General features: G+C 35.1%; 1 protein-coding gene across 1 annotated transcript in view; it reads left to right on the top strand.

Moving 5' to 3' along the window:
• HCRTR2 (hypocretin receptor 2) overlaps positions 1-22,811 on the top strand; it is a 109,377-nt gene that overhangs the window by 85,833 nt on the left and 733 nt on the right. The window contains exons 5-7 of the mRNA XM_077903590.1: positions 13,202-13,422; positions 16,561-16,682; positions 18,770-22,811. The exon at positions 18,770-22,811 is cut by the window's right edge and continues 733 nt beyond it. Coding sequence (XP_077759716.1) covers positions 13,202-13,422; positions 16,561-16,682; positions 18,770-18,999 — 573 coding nt within the window. The 3' untranslated portion in view covers positions 19,000-22,811. The remainder of the gene's footprint in view (positions 1-13,201; positions 13,423-16,560; positions 16,683-18,769) is intronic.

The raw sequence follows: 22,811 nt of genomic DNA, 5'->3' as shown, positions 1-22,811 counted from the left end.
TTTTCTTTAGGATGTACTCAGAAATAAAATTCAAGAGGAGTGCTCAGTTGGGTGGGTGGCAGGCTTTTGATTTTGGCTCAGGTCATGACCTCAGAGTCCTGAATCTCATCTGCTCTGCGCTCAGAAGGGAATCTGCTTGAAAATTCTCTCCTTCTGTTCCTCCCCCAATATGTACTCTTTCTCTTTCTGTAAAATAATGAAATATTTTTAAAAATAATAAAATTTAAGAGTAGATTGAACCAATATAATATGGTAACCAAAGGAGTGTGTATTCTAAAATAAGGCACTAATCATGGAAATATCTCTTGTTCTAGACATTTTTTTAGGGTGGTATTTAGGGAATGTATTTTTTGAACTGCCTTAATGACTTTAAATTTTAAAGCTCTGTGATTAATCGACTTTTTTTGCTAGGACTGATATAAATTTTACTTTGTATGAAAACTAACAAAAATTTCTTTAATGTTTCCTGGACTGTATGTAAAGAATGTTGTCTTTTCAATGAGATTTATGTGATACATTTTTATTTTATGTGTTACGTCTCTGACATCAAAGATTTTATTATTTTTTTGTAGCACAGTAGAATTTAGACTTTTAGAAACTGTTTATAATGCTGATGTGGGAGTATTGTAGTTTGTTAGATATTTTTTCTATGTCAGTGAGTGTATTCATTCTCTATTATTCAATCATCAACTATTTATCATATTTTTTCCATGTATATCTGATAAAAAGCTAAAAGCTCCTGTCGAATTCATTGATGAATTCATAGACTAGAGGAAAGGAAGAGTCAGATGCAGAGTGAAAATCATCTTAATAAGTATAAGCCAGGGGATCAGAGGAAGACCTGCTGGAAGGGTATCTAATTCAAAGCAGGAAACATTTAAGCTGAACATTGATGATTCCAAGTAAATCACCAACAAACACCGTGTAATGGTTTATAAAAGTTTGGGCAAAGTATACAGCTCATCCTCTTGTATTTATACATTTTATTTTAAAATTCCGCATTTTGGGATGCCTGGGTGGCTCAGCAATTGAGCGTCTGCCTTTGCCTCAGGATGTGATCCCGGGGTCCTGGGATCGAGTCCTGCATCGGGTTTCCCGCAGGGAGCCTGCTTCTCCCTCTGCCTACATCTCTACCCCCTACCCTGTGTCTCTCATGAATAAATAAATAAAATCTTAAAAAAATAAAATTCCACATTTTTTGGAGATGTACTTCTCTCAGTATTTTAGAGCTTATCAGGCACATGAAAAGTTGTGCCCTTAGTCTGTTTGCTCTGATATATTTTACCTAGTTGAAAGAATTTATTGGGCTAACTTAATTCTTTAAAAGTATTTCACAAACTTTGTATTTGGTCCTTGAGAATGAGTCTTAATTTGGGTCTCCTTCAACCTTTGTTAGTCAAAGCATCTTTCAAGATATCTTTTACTGGTTGAATATAGGCCACAGTTTCATTTTTCAACACTGTATATCTTATAATTCCAATGTTTTTTCTTTTCCTCTATTTTTGCAAAGAAACAGTTTCTTTTATTTAAAGTTGTAGCCAGTACCAATACTTACTAGCATTCTGACCCCCAGTCTTTTCAACTAAAGTAACAAATGTGTACCATTGTAGAACATGAGTTATGTTTTTCAATCCTAGTATAATTATCTCAATACTCTCAATACTCTGGCCATGACATCACATATTTTAGGGTGTCTGTTACCATTGCACCCACCTCTTGCTAAGTATTACTGTACTAGTCAGTTTTTGCTAGGTTATTCTGCTGTAAAAAACAACCCCAGTGTGGGTGGCTTACAACAACAGTGTATCTCACTCATGTTCCATGCCAGTAGTGAGGACAGGCTGTGGATGCTTATCATCTTATTTCAGAACTCAGTCTAAAGGAACAGCAATTCTTGGGACATGCCATTCTGTGACTGAGGGAAAGGGCAAGGAAGTGGGAAGAAATTTGTGATGTCTCTTTGATATTTGCTTTGAACTGGCATATGTTAAGTCTCTTAATACTTTAGGGAAAACACGTATATTTTGGTTAAGCTTGATCATGAAGAAGGAAAGGATCCTTTTCTCACAGAAAGACATTACAAGTCAAAGGGCAATAGGATCTTCTTACAAGCTGAGGAAATGATATAGTACAGAGAAGTCAAAAACACAGACTTAAGGTCCAGACTGTATGAGTTTAAATCCTGACTCTGCAATTTAATAGATGCATAAATTTTGTCAATTCTTTACATTTCTCTGCCTCTCTTTCATTATTTTAAAGTGGGGTTGTGTAACATCTACCTCAAAGAATTATTACACTTATTTGATGAATTAATTCAATGTCTAGAGCACAGAAAGTGCTTATCAATTAAAATACCCTAACATATTATTCATCCTTTTAGTTAATTCTGCTTATATATTAAAAATAACAAGTATATGTTGAATCAATGTATGTGACTACTTTCTTTTCTTTTTATTTTTTTATCGGAGTTCAATTTACCAACATATAGCATAACACCCAGTGCTCATCCCGCCAAGTGCCCCCCTCAGTGCCCATCACCCTGTGACTACTTTCTTAAGTAGATCTCTTCCATAGTACTTTTTTTTAAAAAAAGATTTTATTTATTTACTGAGAGAGAGAGAGAGAGTGCAAAAGGGGGAAAGAGCAGAGGGAGACAGAGAGAAAGAATCTCAAACAGACTCCATGCTGAGAATGGAGTTTGATGTCAGGCTCAATATCACGACCCTGAGATCAAGACTTGAGCTGAAGTCAAGAGTCAAATGCTTAACCAACTGAGACACCCAAGCGCCCCATTTTCATAGGATTTTAAAAATAACATTACAATGATCTTTTGTATTTGCCTGTCTACTCTAGCCTTTATCTTGTATCCCTCCAACTTGTGTATGCTTAGAGCATATCAGTTGCTTAATAAGTACTTTATAAGAAAAAAAAATGAGTAGAAGAATAAGAGAAAGTTCTGGAACATTTCAATAGAAGAAAATATTGAGGAATCCATTGCTTAACTACTCAGAGAACAATTCATAGAAAAATTGGAATTTGAAAAATTTCTTGAAATATTAAAAGCATTTAATGAGCATGTAGGAATGAAGATATTTTAGACTGAGATTGAGATTTTGGCCAGAAATGTTCAGTGTTAAAAGCATCCCCTACTTCCATACTTTCACTAGTAAGTGTGCATTACATATAATAGATATTTTTATTTGTTTATTCACTTATTTACAAATTGACATAACTTTAAACTTCTGTGGGTACCTAAATCTGTCTTGTTCATCATTGAATTCCCAACAAATAACAAGGTATCTTGCACTAAGAAAGTATTCCAAAAAATATTGAATAGATAATTACTAAACTCCAGCTACTTTATTTCTCCCTTATTTAAGCTTATAGTTCTTAATTTCTCAAACTCTAAAGTAACTTCAAAATTGTATTACAGGTTTAGAAATTCACATTCATTTGATGAAATGTTCTAGCACAAACCATATGATCCAGAAGATTTGCAGTAAAATGCTTAGGGTGTGAAACTAAAAACATTTACAAAACAGATTGGAATGGAAAATGACAAGTTCAGCTTAGCTCATTTTAGCAGCCACAATAAAGTAAATTAACCCCAAATGGGTGATTATGTAGAATGCTGCTTGAGCAACTCTCAATTTCCAACTGTTAATGTCTATAAACAGAGTTCCAAGGCATTTTGTGTGCCATAGGCTACATCAAGTGAGCCATCAAATGGAGGGCCTATCCTATTTGCTTAAAATTACAGATGCATGGAATCTGTTACATACTTTGGAATTTGTAAGATTATTAGTGAGCAAAGTGTGTGACCTTGTCTGACTTTCTCAAAAGCTTTCAGCTTTGTTAAAAGAATTAACCAGTGCTTTGCTATAATCAATGTCTTAATTTCCTTTTTGAGAATGTGATTCAGGGAACTCAGTCAATCTAGAAATTCTACAGACTCTTTTCTAAAAAATCTTTTTAAGACCCACTTAATATTAGTTTATGTGACTCTATCAATATTCTTTCCAGGTTTAGGCCTCAGATAATTCAACATTTAAATTTCAATCATCATGTGAACTCATACTAACTCATTCCAAAAGTATTTATTAAGTACTATGTGTCTCGTACTGTGGGAGGAACTGGCGATGAACCATAATTGATATTTGAGTCTGAACTTAATTTCAATTTACCAAGGATTATAACTTTGAAAAACTTTTCCTGTTTCAGTTTTTCTCAGTCTTTTCTACTGCTCTTTATTCTTCAACATTATTCCAAGAAAAATTAAAATAATTAATGTTAGGTGATGACAAGTCAGTCTAGTGGGAGGAAATAGCAAACTGTAATTGCAAAGGCAGAATCAAAAGGTGATAACTCAAGTCCACAGAGAGAGATAAAGAGCACTAATAAAAGTAACTACTTAGGTAAACAAGGAGAGTATAAATGTATTTTTGTTTGTAATTCTTTATTCTCCTATTTGCCTTAAGAGACAACAGCAGAAAACAATAATTATAAAACTGTAGAGATTCAGCTTATAATGTAAATATGTAATTCAAAAGCAGGAGTTGGAACTGAGGCAAGATTGGAGAAAAATTTTTATACACTATTGGAATTAAATTGCCATTAATCCAAATATTGTTTAAGTTGTTAATTACAACTCTCAAGGCAACCACCAAGAAAATAACTCAAGAACCTATAGTGAAGGGAAAAAAAAAGATGGTATACTAGAAAATATCTATTTAACACAAAATAAAGCAGCAATAGAGGAATAGAGGAACAAAATAGACATTATATATGTATATGTATATACACAAAGCAAAATGAGAGATGTAAATCATTCCTTTTCAAATATTTAATTAATTAAATAATTAAATTAAATAATTGAATGTAAATGGATAAAACACTCCAGATTGGCAGAATAGATCAAACAAACAAACATAAAATAATCCAACTTTATGCTATCTACAAAAGACACATCTCATATTCAAAGACACAAATAGGTTAAATATAAAATAAAAATAAAAATACTCAACAAAATACTAGCAAACCAAACCTATTATGTAAAAAAAAATGTTATATATGATGATCAAATATGATTTAGCTCAGCAGTGCAATGAGGGTTTAACATATGAAAATCAATCAGCATAATACAACATTAACAGATATTAGACAAAACTCACATGATGTGGTCGTGCAGCAAAAGCATTTGCCAAAATACAATACCCTTTCAAAATTAAAGCACTTAACCAATAAGGAATAACAGAGACTTCTTCAATTTGATAAAAAGGTCTGGAGGACCCTTTGGCTAACATCATATTTAATAGTGAAAGACTGGGGCACTTGGGTGGCTTAATCGGTTAAGCATCTGCCCTCAGCTCAAGTCATGATTCCAGGGTCCTGGAATCCAGCCTTGCATTGGACTCCCGGCTCAGCAGAGAGCCTGCTTCTCCCTCTCCTTTCCATTCACGCTCTCTCTCACTATCTCTGTCAGGATCTCGGTCTCTCTCTCTCAAATAAATAAATAAATAAATAAATAAATAAATCTTTAAAAAAATAGTGACAGACTTAATATTCCCCTGCGAGGATCAGGAACAAGACAAGGATGTTTGATCTTATCAGTTCTATTTAATATTGAATAGAGATAGATTCTATACTGGTCAATTATTCAAGAAACAATATTAAGAACAATAACAAGAGGCATCAGGCTTGAAAAGAAGTAAACTATCTCTGTTGGTAGATTACATGATCTTGTATATAGTAGATCCTGAAGAAACCATATGCAAGGGTCGCCTGGGTGGCTCAGTGGTTGAGCATCTGTCTTCCACTCAGGGCATGATCCCAGGGTCCGGGATCAAGTCCCACATCGCACTCCCTGCAAGGAGCCTGCTTCTCCCTCTGCCTATGTCTCTGCCTCTTTCTGTGTCTCTCATGAATAAATAAATAAAATCTTAAAAAAAAAAAGAATCCACATGCAAAAAATTGAAAACAAGTTTAGTAAGTTTTGAGAAAAATAGTTCAGTAAACAAAAATTAATTTCATTTCTATAAACTAGCAAAGAACAATCCAAAAATGGAATTAACAATTTCATTTAAAAGAGCACCAAAAAAATAAAACACTTAATAAGTCTAAGAGAAGTATATAACATATACAACTACACAGTATCATTTAAAAATTAAAGAAGGACTATGTAAATGAAATGACATAATTTTGTTAAGACTTAATATTGTTAAAATAGAAAAATTCCTCAAATTGATCAATGGATTCATCACAATCCCTATCCATCCCCCAGCTGTCTTGTTTGTTTTTGCACAAATTGGCAAACTACTAAAATCATTACGGAAATGCACGAAATCAGGAATGGACAAAATAATCTTCAAAAAGATGAGCAAAGTTGGAAAACTCACTTCTCAATGTCAGATGTTATTATAAAGCTAGAATAATCAAAATAGTGTAGTATTTGCAAACAGTCACATAGATCAATGAAATAGAATTCAAAGTCTATAAATAAACCCTTATATTTATGATTAATTGATTTTTGACATGACTGTCATCACAATTCAATGGGGAAAGTCATAGTCTTGTCAGCAAATGATGCTGGGACAATTCTATAAACTCAAAAGAATGGAACTGGATGTCACCTTACACCATACATAAACTTTAACTCAGAATAGATTATAGACTTAAATGTAAGAACTAATACAGCTCTCCTTAAGCTTACAGTGGGGTTACATACAAATAAACCCATCATAAGTTGAAAATAACCTAAGTCAAAAATTCATTTAAAGTACCTAACCTGTATAGAACATCATAGCTTAGACTAACCTACTTTAAATGTGCTCAGAGCACATATATATTAGCCTACATTTGGGCAAAATCATCTAACATAAAGCCTACTTTATAATAAAGTGTTGAGTATCTCATTTAATCTATTAAATACTTACTAAAGGTAAACAATAATGTTTGTAAATGTATCAGTTGTTTACCTTCATGAGTGCATGGCTGATAGGGAGCTGTAACTCACTGGCACTGCCCTGAATCATGAGAGAATATCACACTACAGTTACTATCTAGGAAGAGATCAAAATTCAAAGTGCAATTTATACTGAATATATATTACTTTTGTACCATCATAAAGTTGAAAAATCAAAGGTCAAACCATTATAAATCAGGGACCACCTGTGCTACGAAACTCTTAGAAGAAAACACATTCATTGTATGTCGGTAGTCAAACATCATTATGACATTGGTTTAGGCTAATGGTTTAAATGACACCATCACCACAAGCAAAAAAAAAAAAAATTTAAATGGGTAAATTGGATACTATTGAAATAAAACATTTGTACTTCAAAGTATACCATGAGGAAAGTGAAAAAGCAACTCACAGAATGAGTAAATATTTGCAAATCACACATATGATAAAAGACTTGTATAATGTATAAAGGACTCTTACTGTTCAACAATAAAAAGAAATCACCCATTGAAAGTAAGTAAAAATTTGAATAAACATTTCTCCAAAGAAGATATACAAATGGCCAATAAGCACAGGAAGAGATGCTCAGCAATATTAATTGTTAGGAAAATGAAAATCAAAACTACAGTGAGATACTTTTTTATACTGAATAGGATGCCTAAAATATTTTTTTAAAAGATAAGTATTGGTGAGAATGTGGAGAAATTAGTACTCTCATTATATGGCTGGAAAATGGAAAAATATAAAAGTAGAAGATGATGCAGCTACTTTGGAAAATAGTTTGGCCATTCCTCAAAATCTTTTTTTTTTTTTTTTCATTCCTCAAAATCTTAAAGGATTACTGTGTGACCTAACAGTTTAATACTTAGGTATATACCCAAGAGAATTGAAAATGTGTCCACATAAAAATTCATACATTACTGTTCACAGCAGCATTATACATAGTAGCCAAAAAGTGGAAATAAACCAAATGTCCATTAATGAATGAATGGAGGTGGTATATACATACAATTAAATATTATTTAGTGGTAAAAAATAATGAAATATTGATACATACTACAACATGAATGCATCTTAAAATTATTGTTAAATGAAAACTAGACACGAAAGACTACATATTTTATGATTCTGTTTACATGAAATGGAGAGAATAAGCAAATTTATAGAGCCAGAAAGATTTATAGTTACAAGGGGTAGTAGAATGGGGTGATGGGAAGTAACTGATAATAGATTTGGATTTTCATTTCCAGGTGATGGTGTGATAAATGCACAGTTCTGTGAATACACTAAAGCCTACTTAATTACCCCATACAAGGTGAATTTATGGCATATAAATTTATTTATTTATTTGAGAGAGAGAGAGAGAGAGAGAGAGAGAAGTGGGGAGGGGGAGGGGCAGAAGAGAAGACTCCCTGCTGAGCAGGGAGCCCTATGTGGAGCTTGATTTCAGGATTCCAGGATAATGACCTCAGCCAAAAGCAGATGCTTAACCAACTGACCCATTTCCCTAAGGATTTCTTGCTTGATCATTCACCAGCATTGAACAATGCTGTTCATGGTTTCACTGATTATATACTACCTTCCCATAGCTCTCCTGTCTTTCTGCTTCTCTTTGTTTTGAATATTTCTACACCCTTCTCTGACTGTTAAGTGACTCTTTACTAGGTTCCTTCATAACTGTATAGCATTTTTTAGGTGATGTATTTTCTAGGCACTTTTTAATGGGGTGATTTCCCAAATTTTATTTCTCAGACTGGTTCTCTTTTTTTTTTTCTGAGATACACACAATCCCATATACATACATATACATTATGTATATGATTTTAATGTAAATCTCAAAATCAGAGGATATGAGCTTATTAAAGGATATGATAAAGGATATGAATCAACAGCCAGATAAAGAGATACACAGGGCAAGGAGCTTCCATGTCCTCTCCAGGTTTGCCATTCGCCATACATCTCCATATGTTTACCAACCTGGAGGCTCTCTGTAACCCATTGTCCTTTTGGATGTTTATAGAGATTTCATTATGTAGTCATGATTGACTAAGTCATTGGCCATTGGCTGATACAACTCCAGCTTCTCTCTCCTCCTCAGGGGTCAGAGGATCGGACTAAAAGTTACCATTCTTTAATAGTTGGTCCTTCTGGCCACTAGCTCGGGACCTTATGTTACCTTCATTAAACAAGAGACCCATTACACCTTTACAGCTCTGAAGCATTTTTAAGAATTGTAGATGGAGATCAGATCTATCTGGGAAATATATTTTGGTCATCTGAATGATGTTATATATATATATATAACATCATTATATCACAAAAATACAACTGATTGTTTATTGATCTGGGGTTCTGCTTATGGCTCAATTTACATATTAGTTCTAGTGGACTCTTTGAAATTCCTTAGGATTTACTTTGTAAACAATAGTATCTCCTTAATAAAATCAATCTATATGCCTTTTATCTATTTTTCTTGTCTTCTTTTCCTGGCTAGGATCTCCAGTGTATTGTTGAGTAGAAGCAGTGAGAAATTTCATTGCTTTTTTCTCAGTCTTAAAGTGTTCATCTTTCCCCATTAGGTAGGATGATAGCTAAAGGCTATTTATATATGACTTTTACCAAGTTGATAAAGTTTCCTGCTATCACTAAGTTTACAAGTTTACTGAAATTTTTATCATGAAAAGGTGTTGAATTTTTCAAATGATTTTCCTTTATATTGAGATAGTCATATTTTTTCTTATTCTGTTAATAAGATAAATTGCATTAATTTTCGAATGTTAAATGAACACTGAATTGCTAGAATAAATCCGGTTTGTTGAGTGAATTTTATTAATCTTTCTGTATGTTTCTAAATATGATTTGATAATATATTTTAAGCAAGTTTTTTATCGCCATTCATGAGAGATAGTCAATTGCTTTCTTTTGTTATCATGTCCATGTCCTTGATTATTGGGGTAACTGTAATCCTATAAAATTAGTTGGAAAGTATTATTTCTTTGAATTTCAGAAAGAGTCTGAATAAGAAGGATATTATTTATTTTGTACTGTTTGATTGAATTCATCACTGGATCTCTCTGGGCCTGGAGGTTTTATGTAGCAAGGTTTGGTATGATAGCATCAAATTTGGTAATCTTTAGTGTCATTTTCGGTAATCTTTGTTTCTCAAGATATTTATCCATCTCACTTAAGTTTGGAAATTTATTCATTATTCATAATATTCTCTATTCTTTTAATGAATGCAGCATGTTTGCCTTTTCTTATAACTTAATCCTGGTCCAAATACTTCTTATGAAAGAGCAGGTTTCAAAATCCATTATTTATGGGCTTTGATATTTCCAATTCATAATTGGAATGGAATTCATACCTCTTCCAGGATGATCAAAGATGATTTTAAAATTTATAATAGTGGAAGGAATAAAAGTGGGGAGAGAGAGAGTGTGTGTGTGTATGTATGCATGTGACTGTGTGCGCACGTGCATGCATGCACATGCTTTCCATGGTGGGATTGTTGAGCTCTTCCTGAGGTGACAGGGAAAGGCCTTCCTACATGGACAGCTTTCCAGGTTGGATTTCTCAGTGCCCTTTTGTATGACTATTATTTCGTGTAACTAAGCATATATTAAAAAATTTACTGACTTCCATAATACATTGTGTTGAAGTTGATAAATGGAAGCCTTAGTGAGAATGGGAAAAGATGAGCTTTGCAATCAGACAGACCTGAGTGCCAATTCTGACTTGTTAGACGTAGACATGGACATTTTGTTTAAGCTTTCTCACTGTCTGCTTGATCATCTCTAAGTGGGATTTATAATAGTCTACATTTAGGAACACATTAGTAATTACTCAAGACTATACAGTGTTCCTGGAGCTCAATTAGTATCAGTGATTTCTATTATCATCATGCTGACTTTCTGTAGACATATACAACTTCTCAATGGGGACATTTGTAGGTCTCCTCAAGATGAGTTCAGGATTAAACATCTTCCATCCTTTATTTAGATCATCATCATCTAAAAGAGGACATTATGACTGATTTTGCTTCTTTGTTTTTCCTTCTGAGTGCAGGGACCATAGCCATACTCCCACTGGCAGTTTTCCTTCATGAGGATTCTGTTTCTGAAGGTTGAGGAAGTTACCAGATGCGTAATTTTGTTTCCTTCCTTCAGGGGAGCACTCAGTGATAGATTTGCCAAAGTTTCATTTAGAAAACAGTTCAAGATCATTTAGCAGATATTTATAGGGTTACTCATGTTAGAGTTTTACTGGAACTTTTCAACATCCATTGCAGCTTCTTCTTAGTTATTTTTAAAATGACTATTTAAAAAGAGACTCACAGAGGAAGAAGGATCCTCGGTGCCTCCCCACATACGCCACCAGTAAGATAGATAAGAAAATGTATAAGATCACCATTATGTGGAAAGATGAGTCTACATGACAGAACATATAGATCCAGAAGAGATATAATTTATCAAATGTTTTTCTATTTAAGGGCAGATTTTCATTAACTTTGTTTCTTTTTGAGAGAGAATAGTTATGGTCAAAAGAAGCTCCATATTAATTTGTCTGTGTAGAAATCAAAGTAAAATTCTGTTTGCAAAGATTATCTAACACACCTGGTTCTTGTGATGTATAAAGCAACAGAGCCCATCCAATGTGCATTCTTAGAGAATACAGGAGCGCATGGCTCTGTGCAGGCTAGCTGCACAGAGATAAAAGCAACAATTGAATAATCTTAACAAAACAAAGAGGACCATGGAGTCTTAGAATGAACACAGGGCTATGGTGTTCTTGTTGGCACATTTTCCTCTTAAAAAATTACGTGTGCTGAATTTTATTGTTTTGCTCACTAAACCCTATCAATCTTTGTGAGCTTGCAATTAAGAAAATATTATAGTTGGAAGGACTCCCTGCTATTATCAAATAACTTTGAAAAGAAATGGAAAAGTACAAGTTGTATAACTGTTATTACAAATTCCAGCTATTTGAAATGTTAATGTAAGACCACAAGGGATTCTCACTGTATTTGTATGCGTTTTAAAGGCCAGGCTGGAACACAAAATTGGTTTCAAGCAATTTCATAACAAGAAATAGTAAGCAACAGAGAGTATTTTATTTATTTATTTTTTATTCCCTCATTCAAGGTTTGCCTTGGCCAAACCTGAGAAATAAAATCTAATAAAAAGCACTAGGTATTTAAGTCCTATCTGTCCATCTGGCAGCAGATGGCAGTATTGATGCATGAAAAAAAAATCCATTCGGGTTATTTTGCAATTACCTGTTGGGTTTTCCCCTCTCTTTAAACTGAGGTATTTGAGCTGAGCCTGAATTCCTAACAAGATGATATTGTTGTCCTTTTACAGGTCTTTGCCAGTTTTTACTTCTCTCTCCTGTTAATTAAGAGTTGTGTTTGGTTGTTGTTTGCTTGCTTTGTTTTGCTTTTAAGAGCAGTTGTAAGTTCACAGCAAAATCAAGTGAAAGATACGCAAGTTTCCCAAATGCCTCCTACCTCCACTCATGCAGTGTCTCCCCATTATCCATATCCCTCCCCAAAGTGATACATTCGTTACAACTGATGAACCTACAGTGACATAGAGTCATCCAAAGTCCATAGCTTACCTAAGGGTTCACTCTTAAAGTTGTACATTCCATGGGTTTGGATAGTGTATCCAAATACATTGTATAATGTATAATGACATTTAGCCACTGCCCCAAGAATCCTCTATGCTCTGCCATTTGCCCCCCAACACTCCCTCACCACCACCCGCTGGCCACCACTGACTTATTTATTGTCTTTCTGATTTCACTTTTCCTAAGATATCATATGGTTGTAGCCTTTAGATCTGTAGCCTTTTCAGATTGGCTTCTTTTACTTAGTAATATGCATTTAAGTTTCCCATGTTTTTTCCTGGCTTCGCATTTCATTTCTTTTTGGCACCGAATAATATTCCATCATCTGGATGTACAACTTTGTTTTCGGTTTATAAAGAGCTATTTGTAGCTCTCTTTAGACCTTGACAAAAATGGGATGTTCAGCTTCTTTTCCAACCAAACTCCTATTTGATATTCAACTGTATTACTCCAGAACATATTCAGCTCAGCAAACGTTCTAGGGAAACAGGCCCTCACGGCTCCCTGGACCACAAGTATCCAGAACACTCTCCTTCCTGTATTTTCTAGTTAGTTTTCCAAAGTGGAACTTCCCTGAGTCAGATAGCAATAAAGAGTCTCTGTTCCTTTTAGATCCCTGGAACATCATCTGTAGTTCAGAGAAAATGGAAGCCCCTGCAGCCTGCTTCACAGCCTCGAGGGCCAGGACAGCAGACCAAGTCCAGGATTAGCGCTGTGGCCGCTGAAATAAAGCAGATCCGAGCCAGACGGAAAACAGCCCGGATGCTAATGGTTGTACTTTTGGTGTTTGCAATTTGCTACTTACCAATTAGCATCCTCAACGTGCTAAAGAGGTAAAGTTCATGTATTCTTTGAAAATAAAGTGACTGTCATTTCTTGGTTCTTAATGAATACCTTTTTCTTGTTCTTCTTCTTTTTCTTCTTCTTAAACCAGAGTAAAACCCTAGCCCTTTGCCCAGATAGTTTGTTAGGCCAGATAACTCAAAGTGCTGTTGTTCCCAACAGGTAAGGCAGAGAGCCTTTTAGAATGCTCAGACTCCACAGGCTCTTGTCCTGGAAATTCCGTGTTGAATGGCAGACAAAAAACAGATGTTCCCCTGACCTCTTCAAGCTAATTGCTGAGCCTTAGTTGCAGAAAAAGTTCTAATGCAAAAAAAAAAAACAAAAAACAAAAACCAAAAAACAAACCTCATTTACAGCTTGGGGCTCTTTTTTGATCAGAACAAACAGGTTTTCCAAAACTTTGTCCTCATACATAGGGAATTATGACAGAAAGATAAAAAGAGATAGGGATGTTTTGTTAGCATTCTAATTATACTTAAAAGTGCATTTGTAAGCACATACAAAAAAATGGAATCACAGCTCAAACTGTGTTTTGAATGTTTAAATAGGGGAAAAAAAATCCATTTCCTGAAGGCACTGAATCAAGGGCTCAGGGTGACTATTAATAAAAATTAGCACAAAACGTTTCGGTGAGAAAGTGTGTTATTTGTTAGGCTACAGATACACTGTTCAGTTAAAACAACTGACCAACCGAACAGCGAACAGCGATGCAGGGGCCACGGTACACATGAACTTCACAGCCAGCCAACTTTATTGGGAATCATCATAACTGTTGCAAACAGACTGGCCCCAAGGTAATAGTAATTTTGTTTATAATAGGCTTCGAACTTAAACTAGGATTGCTCCTCTCACTTTTCCCTGATTCAGAGTCAATATCATATTCCTCACAGCTGGAGGCTCTGGAGAGCCGCAGCTTTGGCTGGAGTCACACACAGTAAAGGTGGTATAACCAGCTGCAAAGATTTCTCATTCTTCTTGGCCCTTGTTTTTGATTGCTTAATAACTTTTTTGATGGAAAATGAATCTTTGTTTGGTAGTATTATTTAGTACAGACATAGCCTTAAAGGCGTCAGATTTTCGGCAGCATGAAGCCTTGAGATACATACTGGCTCACGAGAAACTGAAAGCTCCTCTGCCTTCCACATCTCTTCCTAGTTTCTGTCTGATTTTTCTGGACCACAGAAATCCCATACAAATCTATTGTGATCTTTGGCTAGATGCTGTTTTCTACTTTTACGAATCTTGTAAACATGCTATACTACTGAATGACTTTCAGTAGTCATTTAGAAAAATGTTTGTACTTTTATGGTAGTCTGTCTAAATTCAATGAAAGTTAGATTCACTGCTCTCTGCACTGCTCATTTGGATTCCCTGCATCTCAGCACTTGTACTTGCTCTTTAATTAGTTCCAAATATTTATTTGTCCATAATATTTTCCTTATTTTTCTAATTTAAAGACCTCCCTTTCCAATGAAAATAAACAGCTAAGAAGAAAGTCTATGTTAAATTATTTCCTTTTTTTTTTTTTTTTTTTTTTTTTTAGCATTCTGCTCTTTTCCACAAAATTTGAGAAAAACTTTAAATAGCCTTGGAAATTGTTTTTCTTTCCCACACACATTTTCTTCAAATGCTTATCCCTTTGCTTGCCCTTGTACCTTATGCTTGTGTTTCCTGTCTCTTACCAATACATTCCTACACTGTTTTCCTTAAAACAGTTTTTTGTCTGACTCCTTAAAACCAGCCTCTGTAAAGCAGTTCTAGTTTGTCTAGGATTTCAAAGACATATTATGCCAGAGGGTCATAACATACCATTAATTCCATTTGTCCATGTTATTTCCCTCCATATTGTATTTTTGTAAAACTCCAGTACTCCACAGAGCATCACTTTATTCCAGAAATGCATTTCTATCATGGGCACCATCACATGTAATCGAATTACACAATCAGTGATGGAGCCTCTGGCAGGAAATGCATCATAATCTTCAGCCTATAAAATTTATTGGGTAGTTACAAGTGACCTGTTGTTGGCTAGTGAATAGAATTTGATAGATGGAATATTTCTGAGTATGGAACAAATCTTTAAAATGATATACTTCTTAAAGATTTTATTTATTTATTAATGAGAGACACACAGAAAGAGAGAGAGGCAGAGACACAGGCAGAGGGAGAAGCAGGCTCCATGCAGGGAGCCTGATGTGGGACTGGATCCCAGGTCTCCAGGATCAGGCCTTCGGCTGAAGGTGGCGCTAAACCGCTGAGCTACTGGGGCTGCCCTTAAAAATGATATTTAAGTTTAAAATAATGAAATATTTTTCAGAGTTTAAGTAATCAATGAAAATACTAAAACCCAGGAATTTTAGGAAGTTACCATAATTTTGCCTACTGAAAACTAGTTTCTCTCTGGCTGTAATGAAGTCCCAGAAGGCAACTTACAACAAGGCTGGGAAGATTATACTTTGATCAATGCACAAAGGCAGGTAGGAAGTAGTTCTCAAAGACTGCAGTTTGGGAGTGCTCTTTAAATGACACACAAGGGCAGCCCTGGTGGCTCAGCTGTTCAGCGCCTCCTGCAGCCCGGGGTGTGATCCTGGAGACCCGGGATGGAGTCCTGCGTCGGGCTCCCTGCATGGAGCCTGCTTCTCCCTCTGCCTGTGTCTCTGCCTCTCTCTCTCTCTCTATGTGTGTGTGTGTGTGTGTCTCATGAATAAGTAAATAAAATATTTTTAAAAAATAAATAAATGACACACAAAATGGAATAGTAACAAAAATTGTTCAGTCGTATTTAGAAACCAAATGAAAGAAGGGACACATATGTATTCAACGTCTATACTCTTACCCACCAGAAATAGTATTATTGCATTTGTTGTTTATAGGAGCGAAAGATCATTATCTGACTTCATTTGGCCTTTGATTTACTAATTGTGCGATGGAGATTTTGTTCAGGCACTGAAATTTTTCTAAACCCAGTACAGTGCCATACACCAATGCCTGCTGCCGAGGAAGACACAGGTTAGGCAGCTTCCATCAAGGGCTATGTTCACTCATAATTTTCTTATTTAAAAAATACTTTTCAGAATCACCCTGGATTTCCCATCATTGTTTTTTGTTTTGTTTTGTTTTTCCCACAGAGTATTTGGGATGTTTACCCACACGGAAGACAGAGAGACCGTATATGCCTGGTTTACATTTTCACACTGGCTTGTATATGCTAATAGTGCTGCGAACCCAATTATTTATAATTTTCTCAGTGGTGAGTTTTCAAATGTTCCTTCAACATAAGCCACAATCCCAGCTAAGCGCAACGGATCGATGACCAAAAGGTTTTGAATGCTCTCGGAATATGTGAAGAGCTTAATTGCTATACAATGAGATATTTTTTTCCCTCGAACTAATTCATCTTGAGGTTTTTCCCTTATGAAAGGGAGCACATGTTACCTAACTCATCAGAGAAAATCATCTAAGTTATTCGCCTGTAAAATTTAAAAGAAATGTTGAATAGGAGGAAAGTGAAAATTGTAGGAACTGGAGAACACAGAATCTTGCTTGTCATATATTAAACTTATGATTTACCAAAATGTAAAATAATTTTGTCTGAAAAAAAAGAACAGGCTTGCTATATTATTTCCTTTGCCAACATTGAGATTGCCTCCTTGAGACTGAATTGGAACCATTCCACTTTGGGGTATTTTTCTGTATTTACATTTCTCTTGTGAGTAACATCTCGTGGGGTTATCTCAAGATTTCTCACTGACCACAAAAAATGATATTACTTCTAAATAACACACAAGCTAAATGACACACACAGACACACATCTGTAACCGATTTAATCTTTCTCTGTTTATGGAACCTACAGAATTGTAAAAAATCATTTATCTAGTTGTTTTATTTACAAACATTTCACCTGACTGACCTTTATAGTTGTGTTTTAATTAGCTACATCTTGACACTGTCTTCTCTCACTGCTCGGCTATTTCTGTTTCATTGCTATCTCCAAATATATGATAATTTGATATGGAAGAAAAGGCAATTCGTTTTATTGCATACTTAATAAAGTATGTGTATTTTCCAACTTCATCTTTGGCCTTGTAGATTGTATGGGTTATTTAAAAAAAAAAAAAAAAAAAGGACCAACTACCCAGTCAGTGAGATTTTTTTTTTTAACAATTTTTTTTTTCTCAATCATGACATATACCCTTAATATAGCTGCTTTATTTCATCTTTCAGAGACTCGGGTGGTGTATATGTGGGGTTTGTTTTGGCTTGGATTGCCCCTTTTCTTGCCTTCCCCTGCCACATCCAACCCATCTCCAGAATAAAGACATCATTAGATCTGAGATAACCAAATTCCACTCACTGCTCATGTGCTTCCTTTGAGGGGTCAAGGGACCATGTGGAATTGTGGCTTGGAAAGCAGTGGAGAAGCCACTGGGGTTAGAGATGACTACAGCCCCAAGCCTTGCACTAAGCAGATCAAACCTACAGAAGTCTATAGAGAGAAGTGTTTGAAGTCAAAGCAACAGAACCAAGTCAAAGTGCTATTGTGGGGTGGAGTGAGGCAGGGTAGGTGGCTGAGAATCCCTGGGAACTTGATATGTGCCTGTGATTGTCCAAGTCCCTTGAACATTCTCTTCTTGTGTAATCACTCAGTCACCCAGTTTGGTAATGGAAGCTCAGAGAGGAGAAATGATGACCACCCAAAACCGTTCATTTATCCTTAAAAGAATGACTTTTATTTTCATACTTCTCCAATTTCACATCAGTAATGTAAAGATAAGAAATAACTTCTAAAATTTGTAGTTTTTCCTTGTTTTTTCTACTGCCTTATAGAGATTATGAAATTTTAGAAATTTTCTATATATTTTAAGATGTTTTTTCTAGATAACCTTGTTGAACTGAGTGTGCCAGTAGAACAGTTTCTTCGGAGTCTAATGTAGGCGTAATTTCAAAATATTCAGGCTCTATCCAACACAGGTTTCCTCATTTTTGAAATTATTAAGTATCTCTGAACATCCTACCGATGATCATTTTTATTATAGCTATCTATAATAGCCCCCAATCACAAATATAGAAGATGGGACTCTAAGAGAGAGTGAAACAAACTGCAAACATCCCACATGAAAGGCAGTCAGATTACTTTATGGAAATAGCTTATTGTTTCAAGAGTCTAGCAAGCTTCCCGTAATGCCATTTCCTCTTCCCATTTCCCCCTTTTTGCAAAATGCTGCACCTCATTGCTAGTTTGGCTCAAGGGAGCAACTGGGTGGTACCCTATGCACAATTTGTTGAATCATATTTACACATAATTCTTTTTCCTTTCTTTCTCCCTGGTTTGCCAGGAAAGTTTAGAGAGGAATTTAAAGCTGCATTTTCTTGCTGTTGCCTTGGAGTTCACCATCGCCAGGAGGACCGGCTCACCCGGGGCCGGACGAGTACAGAGAGTCGGAAGTCTCTGACCACCCAGATCAGCAATTTCGACAACGTATCAAAACTCTCAGAGCAAGTTGTGCTCACCAGCATAAGCACACTCCCAGCAGCCAATGGAGCAGGGCCACTTCAAAACTGGTAGAACATTCATTCATACGACAGGGATATCTGAGGAAAACTACTCTTTTCTAAAAATCTCTGTGTACACAAACTTTATTACCCTAATGATCTGAAGCTAAAATTACGTTGTGGACCTTTTTTGTTTTTTAATCTATTGCTTTTTGGAAATAAAAAAAAAGTCAGTTTAAAATAATTTCTCAGCTTTGGATTTAAACATGTTAGAAGTTTGACTTTCAACTGAATTTACGTTAGGCTATTTCACTTTTAGCTTCACGTATTATGATTTATGTCCATTAAATGTTTGAATATTTTAAATTCTAATTGTTATTTTAATCTCTCACCTGCAGATTGTTTGCAAAAAATTACCAAGAGTTATCCAATGATTTTCTTTTGTCTACTAAAAGAAGTAGCAATTACTAACTCTGAATTTACAACAGACATATTAGTTGACTTCATAGTTTCAAAAATCACAAAAGACTGTCATTATGATGTGACATCTGAGAGAATATTTATATACAAAATAGTATATTACATGAGATAACTCAAAAGCTATCTTTCAAAACTATTTAAAAATACATACTATTAAACTTTTATTTTCCCTGAATTTTATCACCCATTTACACAATTTTCTCAGGTTTGTAACCTTACCACTGCTAACATTTCTCATCACAACATATGGCCAGTAAGACTGTATTAAAATAATAATTTTGGAGTAACTACAAATACATAACAATCTCCATCTCTAAGAAAAGACTTCAACATTTGAAAATAAGATAGGATTCTTCTAACCAATAAAAATGATGTAGTCGTCCTTGCTGGATTAAATTAAGAATGCAATTTACAAAGAAAAAGAGTAGTGGACTACTGAGTCACAGCTGGGTCCCCTATGGAACAGTTACTACTGCCATGGAGATTTGATGGTAAATACTTACATTTATTTAAATTTCATAAACATTTATTAAATATGAGCACCCACTGTGCTAGGTGCTGGAGAATGAGGTACATCTAGGGAAGATGTACATGTGCCTTCAAAAGAGCTCTAGGTTACTGAGGGAGACATGTTGATAGAGTTCACCAGACAGCAAACCACTCTTGAGGACAGATTCAAATGTGGGTGGGGCAGTGAAGCAACTAACATGAGACATGAACAGTAAAGCTTTCCTGTTTTGTTTCTGATTCTTACAGTGACATGGTTGATGTCATCAAATTCCACGTAGGCCTACAGGTGATTAGGCTGGAAGTACTGGCTCCAAACTCACACACAAATGAGTAACCACATAGAGTGTTTTGTACAAATGTGAGATCTGCAATCCAAAGCACTGAATATTTCAAACTTGTCCCTCTGCAAAATTTTTCTAATTCAAATATTCATTTTAAAATTGAACTAAGGGACACCTGGGTGGCTCAGTGGTTGAGCGTCTGCCTTCGGCCCAGGGTATGATCCTGGAGACGCTGGATCAAGTCCCACATCCAGCTCCCCGCAGGGAGCCTGCTTCTCCCTCTGCCTGTGTCTCTGCCTCTCTCTCTCTCTCTCTCTCTCTCTCTGTCTCTCATGAATGAATAAATAAAATATTTTTTAAAAATTGAAGTAAAAGAGATGTTCATGAAACTTTCTGCTCTTCTTATATTACAGCAGCAGATATCCTTATTTTTATTGAAACAAAAGATATAGAGAATAATATTTAAGAAAGATTTTTATAGAAGATAAAAATTATCTCATTCATTTGCATGCTATTTTCCAACTCATCATTTTCCAAAAGAAGTAATACAAGCAAATTGTCCACAAGTTGTTTTCCTATTTTAGAGTATGGGACTACCTTGTGTTTTTTCCTACTCAAAACAAAAACCACCCTCACATATAAGGTTTATTGAAATTATATTGCTAATTAACAGAAAGATAACAACAAAAGCAAAGTATTATAACTCTCTCCTTCCTTCTCTTTGCACATTTGGGAACTTTCTTGTTTATGCTGTGTGAAAGGAGTGTTTTAATACTCAGATTGTGATGAGAGCTAGCATTTTCAATAGTTTGAGTATCCTTCAAGTAATATTGATAGTATGCCTTAATGTCTAAGTGGTATCTCAGAATAAGAGCTAAATTATTAAGACTGTAATATATCTAGTTGTTTTTTATTGTTTAAGAAGGAGTGAGATTGAAAGAGGGAGAGCAAGAGAGAAGGAGAGAGAGAGAGAGAGAGAGAAAGAGAGAGAGAGAGGATCCAGGAGGCAGCATCGTATGATTGCCTGTGAAGGACAGACTCATAAGTTAAGATGCCTTTGGTCTAAATAAGTGATTCTCAAAATGTGGTTCTGAACCATCTACATCAGCCTCATCTAAGGACATATTAGACATGCAAATTTCCATCCTATCTTGGATCTTCTGAATCAGAAACTTTGGGGGTGGCGTCCAGGACTCTGTTTGTTAACAAACCCTACAGATTATCCTGAAGCACCTGAAAACTTGAGAACCACTGCTCCAAATAATACCACCTGGCACCTGCTAATTAGCCCATGCAAAATTAAGTATTTTATTGCACAGGTATCTGTGCAGGGACCATCGTCATCACTACTGTCAACCTGGTTGGATGTCTGGAAAAAGAGGCTGAATATCAATGTTAAATGTCACGCAGTGTCATCTCAAAGAGACAGATATGAACCAATTGCCCCGGAGTGACAAGCGCAATGTGAATGAAGACTGGTTTTAAAGCCCTTGTGTATTTTACAGATACCTGGATGACTTGAGTTTCTAACTAAAACTTTTAAATCTCCAGTTTTGCTTACACTTATGAAAGACGGTCTTGTGGAAGTAGACAGTTTCTAAGAATGATCATTGCCTGGAAGGAAAACAAACACCAGGACTTATAAGAAACAGTGGTAATGGAGTAGCAGACTGTATGTGTTGCTTGCTTTCAACATGTTAATACTGGAACCCCCTACTAAGAGGTCTGGATGAAGTATGGTTACCTTCCTAGGACAAGGGGTAGAGAAGGTGTTGTTTCCAAAACCTGCCAATCTTATGGAACAAAGGGTCAACTAGTCCCCTCATTATGCGCTAATAACACAAAAGAGAGACTTCTTATGTAAAGACTATGTTACAAAGGTTTTATGCTATACATATAATATGCATCTGTCTTTTTTGCTGTATTTCAAAGATTTAATGTAAGATGTCATTAATGTTACTGAAATTTTGTTATCAATAAGGATGAGATAATTTTATCGAATATAGAATACATTTGAACTTCATTATTTCTGAATTTCTACAAACCCATGAACACTTTGGTATTTGAATTCATTCATTCTTGGCAAAAGATGACTCCCAGTTTCTGAGGAAAATGACTTTTAAGTGCTGCAAGACTTGGAGTGATTCTTAGATATCAAATAACTATTACAAATCATTGATGAGTTAATTGCAAAAGTATTAGGCACAGTGATACTGAATTTCACTCCCAGTGTGCATTTTTTTTATCAAAGAAGTAAATATGCTTGTAAAATGAGTTCTGAATATACATAAACCTGAACTATCACAATGAAAACACCTAAACATGCTTATGGACACAAATTGTGAGGAGGGCTATTATTGTTTTATTACCAGTATAATAATAGAATCTTTCATGCTTGATAATAGTAATCAACTGCATTTCAAAAAAAAAAATCTGGTTATTTATTGCAACTTAGAAAGTTTTTCAATTCCAGTTAATTTTACAATAGACAACTTTTCTACTTTCTACAAGTTACAGGTCAGAAAAAGAAAATTCCATTAGGTTATATACAATTAGTTTCCAAATGGCATGAAGTAAAATAATTGATTTTTTAGTGATAATATGTAAACAAAAA

The sequence above is a fragment of the Canis aureus genome, chromosome 7, assembly GCF_053574225.1.
Source record: "Canis aureus isolate CA01 chromosome 7, VMU_Caureus_v.1.0, whole genome shotgun sequence".
NCBI classification, from domain to species: domain Eukaryota; kingdom Metazoa; phylum Chordata; class Mammalia; order Carnivora; family Canidae; genus Canis; species Canis aureus.
Note: the sequence above shows the minus strand (reverse complement) of the source record. Positions and strands in the feature narration are given on the sequence as shown.